The sequence below is a fragment of the Crotalus tigris genome, unplaced genomic scaffold (assembly GCF_016545835.1).
Source record: "Crotalus tigris isolate CLP2741 ecotype Arizona unplaced genomic scaffold, ASM1654583v1 scf7180000017685.4511686, whole genome shotgun sequence".
NCBI lineage: Eukaryota > Metazoa > Chordata > Lepidosauria > Squamata > Viperidae > Crotalus > Crotalus tigris.
In genome coordinates, this window is record NW_024096565.1 from 2,583,507 (window position 1) to 2,603,384 (window position 19,878).

The 19,878-nt window shown below is 40.7% G+C and overlaps 1 protein-coding gene across 5 annotated transcripts in view; it reads right to left on the reverse strand.

Moving 5' to 3' along the window:
• The window catches only part of TPP2 (tripeptidyl peptidase 2), a 61,625-nt gene extending 57,193 nt beyond the window's left edge, over positions 1–4,432 (reverse strand). For 2 of the 5 annotated variants that reach the window (XM_039337724.1, XM_039337725.1), the window contains exon 1: positions 4,109–4,426. In XM_039337724.1, coding sequence (XP_039193658.1) covers positions 4,109–4,273 — 165 coding nt within the window. In that variant the 5' untranslated portion in view covers positions 4,274–4,426. Of the gene's footprint in view, positions 1–4,108 lie in introns of all 5 variants that reach the window. The other 3 variants (XM_039337723.1, XM_039337726.1, XM_039337727.1) reach the window with 3 other exon arrangements.
• Between the last annotated feature and the right edge of the window lie 15,446 nt (positions 4,433–19,878).

A 19,878-nucleotide genomic window follows, 5' to 3' on the forward strand; every position in this document is an offset into this window, starting at 1 on the left:
TGTAATAATCCAACTAGTTTCCATGACTAAGGTACAACCAGAACCCAGATTTTCTAACTTCCAGTTATCATACCACTGGATCTAACTCACCCTCAAAGAACTTTTACTTCCTATTTTTTCAACAAAATTTACATTGTAAATTCATTTGCATAATGATTGTACTTTCCAAAAGATAAGATAGTCATATCTATATCTCGGATATCACACTAAAGAATTTTTTAAAAAATCAATGAAAGGAAATATGACTTTTTAAGTGGAAAAGGCTTTTTACTGAAAATAAAAGAAACCAATATGAATCAAGTTGCTTCCTGTACTTAACAGAGGAAAAGGCTGCAACCTGACAACACAAGAATTTTAAAACAACTATAGCAGTGATGGCGAATCTTTTAGAGATCTACTGCCCAAAAAACCCTAACCTTGCTCCGCCCCCGCCCGCTCCGCCCCAATCCCCGGCCAACCCCGCCCTGCTTACAGGGCCACCCACCACCTCCACGGCCCGCTGATCTCCCAGGCGTCCCAGCAGCGCCATGGCAGCCACGCTCTCTGCCCGTACACCATAGCATCAACTGCGCGCGATGGGGCACAAGGGCAGAGTCTTGTCCCTGCTGCCCGGCTGCAATGTCTTTGCCTGCGCTGCTCCACACAGGCCATGCTCGGGGCTCTCCTCCTGGTGAGGAGGGGGCTGCAGGGGGAGGTGGGATTGGGGCGACGGCACAAGTGCCCACAGAGAGGGCTCTGAGTGCCGCCTCTGGCACGTGTGCCATAGGTTCAGTACCCACTGAACTATAGCAAGATAACATGTTCATAATTTATACTCCTTCAACTTCCTGCTAATTATGAATTGAAACATTCCCATACAATTAAATTCCAGTTATTTAATCACTGTTAAATATATCAAACAGGGTAAACACAATTATAGTTACAGAATATTGCACCATCTGTGGCATGACAAAACTAGTTTTGGCTTTTTTCTCCTCCCACCATGAGGAGTTAATGACAGTACGTACGTAAAACATTTAATAATATACCTGACTGTTGTTTTTTCCCTGAAATTTGACATCCTTCAATATTCACAATCCCATTTGCAACTTCAGGCAGTTTTAAGAGGACCACATATATTTCTTAATTATATTTTGTACAGATGAAGCAACTTCATTCAATAACACAGTATTTTATATATAATGGATAGTTTTAAAGAGTTCAGTATAACTTATAATAACAATCATGCTAACTTATAAAGATGACTGCAACATTTTTAATACTTCATTTACAACTTCATTTCTCTTTACTTAAATACAATGCATATAACATCCACTGCATAGGATACCAAGTTAGGAAACTCAAACCACAAACATTAAGGCTGAGCAAAGCTTTTGAAAGTTTCAAAGCCCCTCTTTGAGACACTGAAGCAGCCTCAGTTTTTGCCAAGGGTTATACAGATGTTTATGTACAAAGGAAACTTCCACTGGGACCATTGGTGAAATGAATTATGTGGGAATATATACAAGCCTTACAAAAATGTAACTACTTTAACATTTGAGAGACATATGCAATTAGGGGAGTGGTTCTCAACCTTTGGGTCGCGACCCCATTTGGGGTCGAATGACCATTTTATGGGGGTCGCCAAACGCAATCCGCCATTTTTTCCCTCAGGGGGCGCCGCCGCGCATGCGCGCCACGCATGGGGGCGCTGCCGCGTATGCGCGCTGCGCATGGGGGCGCCGCCGTGCATGCACAACGCGTCCTTATGATTGGGGTCGCCGTATAAAAAGGTTGAGAACCACTGAATTAGGGCTTCCCTTTCAAATCCTTTATACAGTTTTACAAAATATACCTTTTAAAGTATAACTGAATTCTTATAATCTACTATATATTTAATTTAAAAATATTTTCATATTAGGTTTGTAGGAAGTAAGTCTTATCCTTCGTGTCATCATTGGTCTTGGGTGGAAGACTACTAAGGAATCCTAAAATTACACAGTAAAGTAGGAAGTTTGAAAAAAAAAAACCCTAGATTATTTCTAGTGCTGTCAAAAATTACATGGATGTATGTCTACAGAGATTGAGAGCTTCTTCAGTTCTAGCTGAATGATTGGGGAATGGAAGGATTTATATTCTTTGCATTTCATCTGATCATTAGTACTCTGAGTTCCATTCAGTTAGAATTGAAGTTTCTTGGATGAGAAGTGAAATGTTTTCAAGGGGAAAAAAAAAAAAAACAAGGAAGTTCAGTTGTCTTTTGGAAAAGCATCTTGGGACTACAGGTAGTCCTCAACTTACAATAACAATGGAGCCCCAAATTTCTGTTGCTAAGGGAGTCATTTGTTAAACGAGTTTTGCTCCACTTTATGACTTTTCTTATTATCACAGTTGTTAAGTGAATCACTGCAGTTGTTAATAACATGGTTGTTAATTGAACCTGGCTTGCTCATTGACTTTGCTTATCAGAAGTTCACAAAATGTCATCATATGATCCCAGGAAACTGCAACCATCATAAATAAGAACCCGTTGCCAAGCATCCAAATTTTGATCATGTGACCATAGGGATGCTACAACAGTCGTAACTGTGAGAAACGGTCATAAGTCACTTTTTTCAGTGCCATTCTAACTTTGAATGGTCACTAAACGAACTGTTGTAAGTTGAGGACTACCTGTGCATGGATATACATTTAGCCATCTGACTTTAAGCTGCCTTGAGATTATTTTATTTTATGAGCCAAGGTGGCACAGCAGTTAGAGTGAAGTACTGCAGGCCACTTTAGCTGACTGTGTTCAGCAGGTCAGCGGTTCAAATCTCACCGGCTCAAGGTTGACTCAGCCTTCCATCCTTCCGAGGTAGGTAAAATGAGGACCCAGATTATTGGGGGCAATGTAAATATATATACATTGCTTACTGGTGTACACCGCTTAGAGAGTGCTTGCACTTAAAGCGGTATATAAGTCTCATAAATAAATAAATAAAATAAATAAATAAATTTTTATTTTACCTGCTTCAAAGCTACCATATACAGAGAATATAAGTTTATTTGTTTGCCATCTTGCCTTCTGCTGCTTTAATTTCTTAAGGGTAAATTTTAAAGAAGTCTTTAGAGTTAGATGCCATAAATAATAATAATAAAATAATCCCATCATTTTAAAGTTGCCTGATCCAAAATCACAAGAAGTGAAAAAAAGATATGAATTAGGTTGTGTCTCTCTTATCCCAATAAGCAATTCCCTTTTGAATTAAAACTTTCTCCTTGAGCATCTCCTACAGCAGCTGTTCTCAACCTGTGGGTCGCGACCCCATTTGACGGGGGTCGCCAAACAACGCGATCCGCCATTTTTTTCGTCAGCTGGAGCAGGGGGCACTGCCGCGCATGCGCGCCGCCTGCTTATGACTGGGGTCGCTGTATAAAAAGGTTGAGAACCACTGTCCTATAGGAAGCAGTCCCTTAATCCCTTTCCCCAAGGGCGCCTGACACATTTTACACCAAGAAGGACACTCAGCTTTCCTTGTATCTTCTCCATGCCTATTATCAAGCTTTTCCACGTGCTGAACTACAAAGCCTGATACTGGGCGGTTTGGCAACTGAACAGCAACAGTCGGAGGAAATGCTGTGAAAAATAAATCTCTCCTACAGTGTTCAATCCAAAGTATAAAGTACTGGTAGTCCTCGACTTACAACAGTTCACTTAGTGACCGTTTGAAGTTACAAGGGCACTGAAAAAGTGACTTATGACTGTTTTTTACACTTATGACCGTTGCAACATCCCCATGGTCACATGATTTACATTCAGAAGCTTGACAAATGACTCACATTTATGTAGTGTCCCGGGGTCATGCAATCAACTTTTTGTGACCTTCTGACAAGCAAAGTCAACTGGGAAGCTGGATTCATTTAACAACTGTGTTATTAATTTAACGGCAGTGATTCATTGAACAAATGTGTCAAGAAAAATCGTAAAATGGGGCAACTCACTGAACAAATGTCTCACTTAGCAACATAAATTTTGGGCTCAACTGAGGTCGTAAGTTGAGGACTACCTATAGCGGGAAGAAGAGAGACAAAGAGATGAAAAAAAAAATACAGTTTAAGGCTAGGGAGGCCTCCATTGGCATCTCACCTGCATGCCCGGCGCGCCGGGATCCACACCCGTGTCTAAAATGGCCAAGAGAACTCCCCGTCCATCATATTCCGGGTACCGGGAAAGGAAGGAGGTAGCTCCGGTTTCCTTCTTGGGCAGAAGCCCTTGGAACGGGAACTGCTCGTCTCCAGCCGACGCCGCCATGTTGAAAACAGGGGAAAGGGAAGGAGAGGTGAAAGGAAACCAGACACGCACACGACACGGAAAGACAGAAGGAGCCGCGCAGCCCGAGGTGACGTAACGGCTCTTAGAAAGAAACGTTCCCGAAGGAAGGAAAAGGGCGCAGGCTTCTTTTCCCTCCGGACGCATGCGCCGCCGTTCCAGCCAATAGCAACAATAAGCACAGCCCGGTGGGTGTGCTACGTCAAGAGCGCTCTCAGCCTGCGAGGGAGATTTGATCGTGGCCGGCTGCTTAGCAAGGCTGAACAACCTCTCAAATTACGTCGCGGCTCGCTCTTGCGTAGACCAATGAGAAAGGGAAAGGCTTTCTTAAAGGGGCCAGCAGTTTAATAATCCTTGGGCTAACCGCCTCTCTTCCCGCCTTTCCTGCTTTCGTGGCTTCCAGTATCGCTGTAGAGTAGACTCACAGCGCTCGGCTTCATCTTATTTCAAACAACGCGAGATCTTAATGCTGTTTGTTCGCTGGTGGGATGGGGATGGTGGTTGCTTTGATGGTTTAGAGAAGGACGTTGAATGCCCGGAGTGTGCACTTGAAAAGGACCGTGATCACGGAGACCCAGCTCCAAGACGTGGACATTCACTGGGCGCCGCTGAGCTAGCCTTACGCTCCTTTTTATTCCAGCCTACCCACGACTTGTGGTAAAAATGAAGGAGCCCTTTCAGTTTTAGTAGAAAACGTCGAATATACAGGGTAATCCTCAATTTGCGACCACAATTGAGCCCAAAATTTAAGTGAGATATTTGTTAAGTGAGTTTTGCCCTGTTTTACGACTTTTCTTGCCACAGTTGTTAAGTGAATCACTGCAGTTGTTAAATTAGTGACACAGTTGTTAAGTGAATCCGGCTTCCCCATTGACTTTGCTTGTCAGAAGGTCACAAAAGGGGATCACATGACCCTGGGACACTGCAACCATCATAAATATGAACCAATTGCCAAGCATTGGAATTTTGATCTCACGATCTTGGGGATGCTGCAATGGTTGTAAGTGTGGAAAACAGTCGTAAGTCACTTTTTTCAGTGCTGTAACTTTGAATGATCACTAAATGAACTTGTAAATCGAGGACTACCTGTAAAATTAATGGTTCAATTATAAATTGGATAGCTTGTAATTTTGGCTATCTGGGCTTTACTAAGCAAAGTTAGTATGATACTGAAAAAATGCTTAGGCTGGATCCCATTACATTTGAATCAAGCTGGTCACATAGGCTGGTGAAATGTGAGGACCCCTTAAAATGGCATAAAATAAAATCTATTTTACAGATCCTAGTCAAGCAGGTGGCAGCTGAGAGTGGACTGAAACTCCTCAAGATGAACCAGGTGACAAGATTCCTGTCAAAATACACCTGAGAAATATTCTGACCCTGGTAAAAAGTTCCTCATCGAGAATGAAGATAAGCAGCTCAAGTATAGACAAGGGCCAGGTTCTGTTCTTTTCATAGTCTTGTCTTAAGAAAGCATCTGCATCCTTAGTTTTAATGCAGAGAGTTTTCAAATTGTCAGCATTACACATTCAGTGAGTAATCTAAAGAACCAATAATCAATAGTAGGCATTGATTAGACTGTCGGACCACAGAAATAGAACTAGTTATCACCGTTAGCTCACAGCTCAAACTGCTCAAATGCATAATTAAGCTATTGTACAGCCAATGACAATGCATTTTCTACGACATTGAGGTGAATGTGAGAATAAACCCTTGGGTGCATGCAGCCACCCAACCTGAAGCAGATTCTCAAAAGCATCAGTAAATAACAGGACAATGATGTCAGCATGAGAAACAAATCTGCAACCAACTCAAAATGTCTGGTTTGCTCCTACATTTACACCATTCTTCCTAAGCTTGCCTTGAGTTGTCTGCTTTACTTTTTGTTTCCTGTTTCACTTTCCACACCTTTAGAGCAGTGGTTCTCAACCTGTGGGTCGGGACCCCATTTGGGGTCGAATGACCATTTCACGGGGATCGCCAAACCATGCTGTCCGCCATTTTTTTCCCTTTTCCCTAGCTGTCCTACTCCTTCTTATTGGTGGCCACACCCACTTGGGGGTCACCACAACATGGGGAACTGTATTATGGGGTCACGGCATTAGAAAGGTTAAGAACCACTGCTTTAGAGGATTCTGTTTCTGCACTAGTTTATGAATTAATTTTACCACTCATACAAAACACAATTTGCATATATTTTAGAATTCATATCTCTCAATAGATAACATTCTACTGAGCACTGTCCTCTAATATTTTTGTTATATATTTTGTTCATCTTTCAGTTGAACAGCTAATATTCTCTTGGAGTTAATCTCTTTTGGAGCCATTACTTCAATTTGTTCATTTCTTTTTAAAACTCTTCATCTCTGTAATTCTTTTATTGGGGATTCTGCTCATTTCATTCATAAACTTGATCTTTGCACATTGGAAAAACAGATAAATTAGCTACATTTAATTAATATTCTTTGTATACTAGAGTACCATGATATAAAGCCCTGAAGTGATCATTTACATTTTGAAAGCATCAACATCTTCCTACTCTTTTTTCTTTTTTGCAATCATTAGTTGAAATAAATTTATTTATTTATTTATTGCCTATAATTTTACCTCCTCCCTGCATTCCATCTTAGGTAGAGTATAAAATAGAGTAAATACAACACCAATGGCAATACAGTGTAAAACAATAAAATAATACTATCCATACAATTGATACAAATATTAAATAAAGATAGCTTTGTAAAATCAGAGCAGGTTCTCTAGAAAAACTCTGTCTTTAAAAGTTTTCAAATTTTGATCATGTGACTCTGGAGATGCTGCAATGGTTATAAGTATGAAAAACAGTCATGAATCACTTTTTTTCCAGTGCTGTTGTTAACTTCAAACAGTCAATAGTTGTAAGTCAAGGCCTGCCTATATCTAAATGTTACTGGTAACATCACAAGCAAGCATGCAGAGTAACTTGTTTAATCCATCCTGAGATTGGAAGAGATACGCCTTACAAGGTTTTATCACATGTAGGATGATTAATATAATTTATACACATAGGTAAAACCAGAGCTCATAAACATTTAGATCAGGGGTGTCAAATTGTGTCATACGGAAGCCCCGCCTGCCCCATTGACGGCAATGCAAAAAAAGTCGCGATAGGTCATGACACGTCATGTGACATGGCGAGTTTGACACCCGTGACTTAGATGGTATAGGCAAGTCAGGCAGTAAGAGCTCTTTTAGTCAATCATTTGGAAAACAGATGTCAGATTTCTGAGCTACAGTTTTGTGCTACAAAACTAAATACAAACACTTAATAAGCAAATATATCCTGTCATTCAAGGATACAATCTCCGATAGGACTAAAAGGAATACCTACCATCAGTCTGATTCCTAAAGATACTTTCTTACCCTGCCATTTTTCTTCCTCCTCTCTCCATAGCATTCCCTGCAATTATCTTTCCTCCACTGTATAATTTTGTTCATCCGGATGTATTTTTTTTTTCATTTAAAAATAGAACACCATTTTTGAGCAATAACCCTTATCCTTTGTATATTAAGAAATGTATATCCTTTGAAGTTACTTTTTAAAATATTTTTGTCTTAGTAACTTTAAGAAACAGTGAAAAGAGTGCAAAGTAGTAGAAGAAAAGAATTTAAAAAAACTTTTAAGAAAAAGAATGTAAACGTGCAGCCTTTTTCTGACTTTACCTCCTAGGCTTGTACAGTCAAAATTTCTGTTATTCAGCTGTTTCAGAGCACTTCAAATGCCATTATATAATTGAAACTGGTAGTGAGAGGTAAGATGACTTTCAGATCAGTTCTATGGCCATTTATGAGTTCTGGACAATGGTTAATATATTACTTAAACAATCAAATTCTGTGAAGCAGCATACTGTGGGACCTGACAGCCGGTAAGTATTAATTGGACAAAGCAAATACTGCAGTGACCAAAGATAAGTCAATCAGATGTTTGTTCAAAACATTGGCTTTGTCATTTGAATTTGTTCCTTCCTAAAAGAGGAAATCTTTCAGCGCTGTAAATTATAGATATGAATCTCTACAGCATTGACAAAATAAGCATTATAAGACTTGTGTGCGTGTGCAAAACATGCTTCTTTTGAAAGTATGACCCAATGGATTTACAGGTAGTCCTTGACTTACAACAGTTCATTTAGAGATTCAAAGTTTCAGTGGCACTGAAAAAATGACCATTTTTCACAGTTACAAGCTTTGCAGCATCCCCGTTATCATGTGATCAAAATTCAGATGTTTGGCAACTGGTTCATATTTATGATGTTGCAGTGTCCCAAGGTCATGTGATCACTTTTTGCGACCTTCTGCCAAGCAAAGACAATGGGGAAGTCAGATTCACTTAACAACTGTGTTACTAACTTATCAACTGCAGCGATTCACTTAACAGCTGAGGCAAGAAAGGTCATACAACAGGGAAAACTCACTTAACTTGTCTCACTTAACAACAAATTTTGGGCTCAATTGTGGTTGTAAGTCAAGACTACTTAGTTGTCTGCTAAGACCATACAATCCAGTTCTGCAAGAATGCCACAAGGTCAAATAGAGCCCAAAATGCTCGTGTAGCTAAATTACTAAAAGAAATAATAATCATGATTGCCCATTAAAAGAGCATGATTATGCAGAAACCAATTTATGAAAGTTTTGCCACAAATTCAGGATGCCCAACCGATTAGTCAGACCCTAATAGACTAGCCAGAGAATAAAGTCCTGCAGTGTCTAATTATCAGTTGGACATGTGCATAGCTGATTAAGGTTATTGCACAGTCAACCAGATATTTAGACTGGGTTTGGCATTTTTATCAACCTATCGAGTTCTTCCCAAAGACCTAGGATAGGCAGAGGTATTGCTGCAGGATGAAAGCTGTTCCAAGTAAAGCTGCCTTTTGCAATTGACTGATGGTGATTTTATCAATGCCGGTGGTGTCCAAGTGGTGCTCCACTTGTTTTAGGATTGCATCCAAGGCACCTTTTACTATCCATACTATCTTGGCTTTATTTTGCCACAGTCATTCTATTTCTATTTGCAGTTCTTTGTATTTTGTTATCTTCTTCAGTTCTCTCTCTTCTACTCTGTTGTTATTATTATTATAATTATTATTTTAACCATGTTCTTTTCCACAATAAACTTAGATTTAGTTCTGTATAACACATGGCTTTCTAGAGGGAGATTTTATCCCCTTCTTTCTAAGACTGTTAGTTTTGGAATCTAAAATTCACTACCTAGCTTTGCCACGTAATTATTTCTGTGCAACTGTTAAATGTGGAAGAATACTGACCTCTTTCTAGCTATATAACTAATAATAAAAATACTGGCAGAAGCTGAGTTTGGGGTAGAAAGCTACCTAAGTTAGATCTGATTGTGCAAGATAGAGATTCTATCTGAGTTCTTTATCTGATTCCTGAAAATCACTATATACATACAGTACATGCAGCAATCTCAGATTTGTTTAGCCTTTTTATCCAATAAGTGTATTTACGTGTACGCATGTACACATAGGCTGCAGACTCTGGCATTCACAGCCAGCCAGTTCAAATGCGAGAGAGCATATCCATAAATGGGAGATGACTCTTGATTAATTCAGAATCAAATTACCACAGTGTCTCCCTCTACCTGAGATCTGAGATCTTTAAAAACCAAATGGAAACTCAAAAAGAAACTTAAGGACAGAATTTGCTGGGCTGAGACTGGAAAGTGGATGCTAAATTTCTCCTTGTAATTGTGAACTTTTCCAAGAATCTAGAACAAGTAACTCAAGCAGGGGAATAACTCTTTAAGATCTTTTATATGTTTAAGAATAGATAAAAATCTTGATTCAGAAACTGTGCTAAGTTTAATTTGCATAACCATTTTTAATTTCTCTGTACAAGCTATTGATTTCAATGTGACTGCAACTTTTATCCATTTTTCAGATTTGTCATGAAGATACTTGTTTTTATAGCCTTGTAGTCTATAATATTAGGTTGCAACATTTTCTGTCTCACAAGAAAACATCCTGTTTGAGCACAAAAGTGCCATCTTATGGTCTTCCTAGCATGTTATATTTTCTTTTTGAATTTTCTTTTTAAGTTTCCATCTGTATTGTCAATTAAGTATTCTAACATTTATTTCCACCAACATTGAGTAGTTGGCATTTCAATATTTAAAGCTGAAAAAGGATTTACATTTCATATTTATTATTTTTAAATGCACTTTAATTTTATTTCTGGTGAGAGCAAGAAGGTCCAAATAATCTGTTCACTCATATCTATGCTGCATGGCTAGGAGATTGCAGTATTAAAGTTATTTCAGTTCCTTGCATTTTTACCATTTAACCACTATATAGACAGCATAAAGCCCTAACCTCTGTTACATAATTAATCTGGGAAAGGATGCCCAAATGAGATGCTGGCTGAAAAATAAGTGATGGCAATGGGAACTTCTAAGCTAGTTCTCCAGATGTGAACATATAAATATTTGAAAATACATAAATAAACAAACAAACAAACAAACACAGGGGCAGACCTGGGTACATAATAGACATCCTAATCTCAGGAGAGAGAGAATATTCCAGAAAGTATGCATTACAGCAGAAGAGGCATACCTCCTGGTATTGGCCAGTTGACATTCCTTCGCTGATGGAACGTGGAGCATGTCCATTGTGTCAGATTGGATTGGATGGATAGAAATGACTGGAAGAAGATGGTTATCTTAGTTAACCTGGTCCTAAGCCACGAAGACCTTTAAAAATGATATTCAGCACCCTGAATTGGATTATGTTTTGCCATTATTATAGCCATGAGGTAGGCTCTAATTGCAGCTCTAGCTTGTATTTGATTATAGCAATAGCACTTAGTCATGTATTACGCTTCTCGGTGCTTTACAGCCTTCTGTAAGTGGTTTACAGAGTCAGTGTATTATCCCCAACAATCTGAGTTCTCATTTTACCAATCTCGGAAGGATGGAAGGCTGAGTCAACCTTGAGCCAGTCAGGATTGAACTGCTGGCAATCTGCAGAGTGAGCCTGCAATACTGCATTCTAACCACTGTGCCACCACAGCTCTTCATTCTTTGCTATTTGCTAGCAGCACTCTAGATATTTCTTAGCCCTCATAAATTCCCTTAGTTCTTCCATTTACCACAGAGAGGTCTGAGAGTCATGGCCACAAGGAGGCCACTCAAGCTTGATCCAGTCTAAAGCAGCAGCCACTCTCATTCCAGACAGCTACCAAGGCTTTGGATAGGCTGTGTAGCAGACCTCCCGGAACAACCCCAAGTTCCCTCTGGACCCCTTCAGTCATCTGGGTTGGGTTGATCTAATATGCCTAGCCTCCCTGTGGAAGGGGGTAGTCCAGAGATCTGGTGGCTCACCAGGCAGTGATCTGACCATGATGAGAGAAATTATTATCTACTCCAATTTCCAAACACTCTGCCACTGCTTTAAGAGAAAACCTAGGTCAGCGTATGACCAATATTATGTTTTGGGGACTAGATGACTTGAGTCAGGCCCATGGCTGTCTTTGCGGCCATGAGCTCCCAAGCTAACTCCAGCCCTGGGCTCCAGAAATGGAAAATTGAAGTCCCCGAAAACCATAAACCTGGAGAACTCCAAAACTAACCTAATCACAGATTCAGCAAGCTCAGACAGGGATGTTGCTAAGCATCAGGGAGGCATGTACAATAGCAACTGTCTTCTTAGAGCCCAACTTAATAAATAGGGTCTCACACCCGAAATCTGAGAAGCAGAGCCTCTGAATGCTTCCCATGAGTCTTAGATGACCACCGCCATCCCGCCTCCCACCCTGGGACCTTGGCTGGTATCACACCTGGAAGTCAGGTGGGCATATCTCAGAGAGGGGCACTTTTCCTTTCTCTCAGTCAGGTCTCTGTAATACATGCTGGTTAACATTTTCATCCATTATAAAATCTGTTACAAATTGACCTGGCATTCAGCAGAAGGCAACAACCTAGGGCTTGAAAGTCTGTCATCCAGAACCAGGCAATGAGTTGGGGGATTGGAACACACCATAGGAACAATATACTTATGGTATGGTCCTCATGTATTCTACTGTTTCTTCCCATATCACGTAAAATTTTAAAAAACTTATTGTTTTTCAGTGAAACAGTCTATCCGAGCAACCAGGTCTATCCAACTATGGGACAGAGCATACTGCTTCTGCTTTCACCTTTCAGCCCCAAACTAGGAGCCTTCACAGGCAGTCGCTTCTGCGACAAACTATTTCTGTGTTAAATTTAAATTTACGGACAAAGAATTAAAGGGAGTCTAGTATAGCTATTTCGAAATAACTATACTAGTCTCCCTTTAATTCTTCGTCCGTAAATTTAAATTTAATATAAAAAAAACTTACTAGATGACTTGAATTAGTAGCTCTTAGCCAGAATGGTTGAAGGTTTATCCATTGAGTAATTCTTTCTGGGTGTTCTACTACATAAGGAGTTTATTTGCTCTAAGTTTTGTGAGAATTGTAGTAAATTTAAAACAAGATACCTTTGTTTCCTGAGAAAGATTGGGGAATACGATGAAATCTTCCTCATCTTTCCATTTCTTAATTACAACAAAGTAGAAAAGATACCCAGATAAATAGGAGCACCCAAACAACTGTAGGGAGTCATGGCGATGATCTTGGAAAAATCTATACAGAAAACAACAAAACAAAACAAGTTAGAGTAACAGAAAGAGAAACAAAATTCCTGGAAGCAAACAATAATAAATCAATTGTGTATTGTTGCCAAGAAAACTATATGGACATATCAATGATGTAATCAGAGGTCAAGCTCAAGTTGATGGAGACTTTAAATTTATCTTCAGTGGCACCTTTAACCTCTTTAGCATTTCTGCCTCTTTTCTGTACGAATTCCAGTCTTCCAGTTCATTCACTGGGATCTCTATTTATTTACAGCACACGTTTGTGAGTAGAATTAGTTTATTAAAAATATACAGTATGTATAGAGAGATAATGCAATCCATAATCCAAGTAATTACTAAGGATATTAAGGCTTCAATACAAACTCTTCTGTCTAAGCTTTCGGTCTTTATAATGGGAAGAAAAAAGAAGGAAGAAAATGCTTTATTCTTCCCGTAGAAAGAAGACATACGAGGGAAACATAAAAGTCTTATATCAAGGGAAAACTAAGCAGAAACAGAATGACATTTGCTTGCAGAGTCTACTCCTATAACTTATAGTGAACAATAACGTAAAATGTGTAGAATGCAACTTTCATCTCCACCGTTTCTGCCACGTGGATGAAAAAAAAATCTCTAAAAATCTGAGTGTTCCTAGGTGAGGTTTTTATGTGCTTCATTCACACAATTTTATATTGAGCTAGAAACTGTTATCTTGTACTTATAACTCTGCTTGACAATGCTTATTCCATCTTTGTTCTTAGCAAAGCAAAATCCACTGAGAGAAAAATTATAGAATAGCTGCATAATGTTTGTTGGTTAATGGCAACAAATGAGAAACCATTTGTTTGGAATGTCCACATTCCGTTTTAACTCCAAATTGCTGAAAGCCCTTAACAAATTATATTCAATTAGCAATTAGGACATCGCATGTAACAAAATGCTCAACATTGGAACTGGTGAAAAACATTAAAATAATTTGCAAGAATTCAACTGCAAACCTCAGAGTTCATTAAAACAGTTTAGTAAAGCATTTATTTACAAGTCATTAAACAAAAAGGTCATGTCTATTGAAAGATACTATAGACGCAAACTGAGCTTTCTTGAAAGGAGTGCCAAAATTTAAACACAGCTGTAAAAGCAAGTATTCTTCTATTCTCTGCAAAGTACAGGGAGTTTTGCAGAACACTAACTAGAATTAACAGTATAACAGAGTTGGAAGGGACCCTGGAGGTCTTCTAGTCCAACCCCCTGCTCAGGCAGGTAACCCTATGTAAGGGTTGTCAAATTGCTGGCCCGCGGGCCAGTTGCATCATGTGGAGGCCGCGCAGACCCCAGCTCCAGCAATGCGAAAAAAGTCGCAATATGTCGTGACATGTCATGTGATGTGGCGAGTTTGATATCCATGCCCTATACCAGGAGTAGGCAACCTTGGCTCTTTTATGACTCGTGGACTTCAACTCCCAGAATTCCTGAGCCAGCATGGCTAAGCATGGAAACCTCTCCCTTTCTTCTCAGCATGGCTGGCTCAGGAATTCTGGGAGTTGAAGTCCACGAGTCATAAAAGAGCCAAGGTTGCCTACCCCTGCCCTATACCATTTCAGACAAATTAGCTGAAGCAATACTTACTAAATGATGTCACACTGAGTCATAAACTAACCAGACTGGCTGGGGTAACAGAACACAATGAGCCACAAAATATCCAAGCCCTTATTTACCTAGGTTAATGCAGAAAATACAGCCTGTGTATTTCTGGGATTGATCGCAAAGAAGTTATCCATTAATAGGCAGGCTCCTTTGGGAACAGGTCATCCTTCTGCTACCTAGAGTTGTTCAAAAATAGGCTTGTACATCTTTTTATGTTGTCAGACTAAATTGTTCCTGCTGCATCTGCTTCTTTTTTTTTTACAATTTTTATTTTACTCCAAAAATTAAAATACAAAACCCAAAAGAAAAAAAATTGAACAAAATAAGACAAAAACATTAAAAATGTAGATTAAAAAAACAAAAGACAAAAAGATGTATTATCCCCCCTAGTTGAACACTGACAAATATATTAAAATAATAATAGTTGTAATATAATATCCCCCTCCCTTGCAAAGCAGTTCCAAAATTTATAAGCTTCTACCTCTATTTGCAACTCAACTGAGCTGTCATAGATTGCATATATGAAAGAAAAAAATAGTTAACAGGTTAACCAGCAGTGAAGTTAAAATTCAAGGCACTCTGTTAATAATCTATTATTGTAATTTACCCATAGAAAATCTATATAGTTTCTCATTTACCACAAATTACATCATTATCTCTGATCAACCCAGGATCAAATACCCTCATTTGGTTCTTAATAATGAAACCTTTCCTTAGGTTTTTAATTGGGAATTTTCCCAACAATTGCCTCTTACTTCCAAAGTTCATAAGTTTTTGTTCTAAATATCGCTGCAACATCCATTGTTAAATAATTGTCAAGGACCACCTGTATTTAAACCACTGTATTTTGAAGCTGTATTTTTTTTTTTAATTGGTGGCAGCTCAGTTGGAGGAGCCACGTAATAATTTAGGAAGCTCTTAGGTAGGTCTGTTATGTGCTCCTGGCCACATTCCTTTGTGACCAGAGGCAAGTTCGCTTGACCAATAACCAGCCAAGACACAGTGAAGGCCTTTTGTTTCGTTTATTGCAATAAGTGGGGAGAGAAGCTATCAAAGCTTGGTTCTCTCCAAAGTTTCAACCCAAAATATTCCCTTCTTTATACAAACCTGTCCCAGCCATCATATCCCTCCTCTCCCATTGGCTGAGGTACTATGAGGTTACACTCTTTCTGACCGCCTTCTACATATTTCCTGCTACATACAAAATCATACATCACATGTACATTAAAATTAGGAGATAATTTATGCAAGGTGTATCAGTTAATATTAATCAATTACATGTGCTCAGTTGTCTTGAGTTCTGCCCCCTCCTTTTATGACTTCTTAGAAAAATAGGTTCTTTCCCATTCTGAAGACCCAGATAACAATTGCCTACGTGTTTCTCTTACATTCTCCCTTTATGCTATCCTTTCCTGGTTCCCATCCATAATAATAATAATAATAACAACAGACAGTAAGTAACAGTAAGTGCCGCCTATGCAAAGAAGCTGAAGAAACAGTGGACCACTTGGTAAGCTGTTGCAAGAAGATTGCACAGACTGACTACAAGCAGCGGCATGACAAAGTAGCAACAATGGTGCATTGGAAGATCTGCAAAAATATCATTTGCCTGTAAGCAAAAACTGGCGGGATCATAAAATAGAGAAAGTCATAGAAAATGATAAAATTAAACTGCTCTGGGACTTCAGAATTCAAAAAGACAAGCACCTGAAACATAACACCCCAGACTTAACAATTGTCGATAAGAAAGACAAAAAAGTCTGGATAGTGGACGTGGCAGTGCCTGGAGACAGCAGAATAGACAAGAAAGAACTGGAGAAGATAACCAAATACAAAGACCTACAAATAGAAATAGAAAGACTGTGGCAAAAGCAAGCAAGGGTAGTACCAATAGCCATAGGCTCCTTGGGTGCAATCCCACAACAACTGGAGCACCACTTGAACACCATTGGCATTGACAAATTCGCTATAGTCAATTGCAAAAGGCAGCCTTATTAGGAACTGCTTCCATCCTGCGACGATATCTGTAATACCATCAAACATCCACATCTGCCTATCCCAGGTCCTGGGTAAGGACTCGATAGGTAGACAAAATGCCAAATCCAGTCTGAACATCTGGCTGACTGTGCGATGATCGGTAATAATAATAATAATAATAATAATAATAATAATAATAATAATAATAATAATAATAATAATAATATTCATAGACTTTATCTACCAAGGCAAATAGGTGGGCGTGGAATGCTACAAGTACATCAGATGGTTGAAGAAGAAAAAATGGCTTTGGAAGAATATCTGAAGAACAATGATGAAGATGCACTGAAATTAGTATATCAGGAAGGCTTACTGACTACTGGAGAGACCAAACTGACCTTCAAGAAAGAAGAACAGAATAGAGGCATGGGAAGACAAAGCACTACATGGCCAATACATTAAAAAAATAGCTGGGAAAGCAGATAATAACAAGACCTGGCAATAGCTAAGAGCAGGAAAATTGAAGAAAGAGACCGAGGGACTAATTCTGGCTGCACAAGACCAAGCCTTAAGGACAAATGCATATAAAGTTAAAATTGAGAAGACAGCAACAGACAGTAAGTGCCGCCTATGTAAAGAAGCTGAAGAAACAGTGGACCACCTGGTAAGCTGTTGCAAGAACATCCACATCTGCCTATCCCAGGTCCTGGGTAAGGACTCGATAGGTAGACAAAATGCCAAATCCAGTCTGAATATCTGGCTGACTGTGCGATGATCCATAATAATAATAATAGCAACTGATGCAGTACAACAGCATCTAGTTGAAAACAATCTCTTTCCACCTGAGCAGAAAGGAAACCGCCCCAATAGCAGAGGAACAAAAGATCAACTCGTAATAGACAAAATGATCTTGGAAAACTGCAAGAAAAGGAAGACCAACCTGAATGTGGCATGGATTGACTACAAAAAGGCATTTGACTCTCTGCCACATGACTGGATAATCAAGTGCCTAGAAATAACAGGAGTCAGTAGAAACATCAGAAAATTTGTGCAAAGATCGATGGCACAATGGAAGACACTGTTGCAGATCAATGGTGAGAGACTGGGAGAGGTTAATATCAAGAGAGGAATATTTCAAGGAGATTCATTGTCATTGTTATGTCCCGAGCCTTTGCAAACGGCTCGGGCGTTTGCAGGCAGTCCCGGGCAGGTGCAAAGCTGCCCGGGACCAGACAGGCTGTCGCCAGTGCCGTGCGCATGCGCGGGTGCTGGCGCGGGAAAAGTAACCCATTTACCCGGGAGTTGCCTATATAAGAGGCTGCGAGGCGTTTGGGCGAGGCTGAAGCCATCTTCCTGTAAGCTGAACGCTGAATAAATGAAACTGAGAACTCCAGCTGCTTCTCGTGTCTGTTTTCCCGCCATGGACTCAACACTGGCGACGAAGGTGGGATGCCTTGCACTACCTGGAAAGGAAAAAGTGTAAGCTTACCCAAGGAGTCCTGAGCGGCGGAAGAGGAACGGCGTCGACTCGGCAGCTGCCCGCCAATCCGGTGCGCATTCGGGGGTAGGCTGGCTGATAGACCCGTCTCCTGAAGATCCGAAGATGGCGAAAATCGGAAGGCTTTCGGAATTCGACGTCTCACATCCAGAGCGGTGGGAGTCCTACGTATCCAGAATGGAGAACTACTTCAAGGCAAACCAAGTGAGGGAAGATAGCTTGAAGGCGGCCACCCTGCTTTGCGTTTGCGGCCAAGACGCCTTCGAAATCGCAGAAAACCTTGCAGCACCTGTCCCAGTAGAGTCTGTAAGCTACGCAGACCTGAAGAAGCTGCTGAAGGAGCACTTCAACCCCAAGGTGTCCGTTATCTCATGGCGCCACATCTTCGAACAGAGGGATCAACGGTCCGGTGAGTCAGCCAAGGAATACATCGCCGCGTTACGGAAGGCCGCCAAGCCCTGCGAGTTCAAGGACCTCGAGGAACGACTGAGGGACCGATTCGTGTGCGGGTTAAGGCATCGAGAGCTACAAAGAGACTTTTCGCAAAGGAAGAATTATCCTTCCAAGACGCCTTAAGGGAAGTCACCGCAGAAGAAGCAGCAGGCGGCGCCGTCAAAAACATGCGGCCGATCAGAAACAGTGCAGAGGGTGCGTCCGTGCACCAGGAAGACGTCCGACGAAACTCCGAGGAGGATCCGGACGAGGAAGTCGACCGTCTACACCCCGCGAAGGAAGAGAACCAGAAGGGAAGCTCTTCGGCTCCGCTCAAGTGCATCGGCTGTGGAGGTCGCCACAGGAGAACCGACTGCAAGTTCCGCTCCGCTACCTGCCGGGCATGCGGTAAACAAGGGCACATTGCAGCTGTGTGCCTGGGCCGACGAAAGGCACAACCCCAAGAAGAACGCCTGAAGGGTACCAGATTCCCCAGCCAGAATAGGGTAGGTTTTTGCGCTTCGCGAAGAAGCATCTGTAGAACAGGCACACACAAGCCCATGAAGAAAAAGCTGTCACTCAACGTGAAGCTACAAGGGGTTCCATTATCTATGGAACTAGACACAGGGTCTGCCCTGTCCATCATTTCATTGCATACATTTAGGAAGATTTGTTCCAGAAGTGGGTCTAAGGCCAAGTTAAGGCCTTCTGATATTGTATTAACAGATTTTCAGAACTCAAGAGTGTGTGTTAAGGGGGAGGCCACCCTTAACGTGCAATACAAGAGTTTTGAAGGTCCACTAGACTTATTAGTAGTAGGGGGTGAACGAACGAGTCTCATAGGACTCGATTGGTTTGAGGCCCTGGGGATACACATCACAGGACTCAACAGCTTACAAACACTCGACCTACAGGAAGTCTGCAAAGAATTTGCAGATGTTTTCAGCCCCCAGCTGGGCACATTCAAAGGACCACCTGTGTCCTTAAAGCTAGACCCCACTGTCACTCCCATTAGGATTAAAGCAAGAAGGGTCCCTTTTGCTTTAAAAAGTAAGATTGACACTGAACTAGACAAACTAATCCAACAGGGAATCCTAGAACCTGTTGATTCCAGCCCGTGGGAGACCCCCATTGTCACGCCTCTAAAGGCAAATGGGGACATTCGCATTTGTGCTGATTACAAATGCACACTCAATAAGGCATTGCAGCAACATGCCTATCCTGTTCCTGTGGTCAGTCACATCCTGGCCTCTCTCAAGGGGGGGCGTGTTTTTGCAAAGCTTGACCTAGCTCAAGCATATCAACAGCTGCCTGTTGATGATGATGCTGCCATAGCTCAGACCATTGTGACCCACAGGGGAGCCTTTAAAGTAAAAAGGCTACAGTTT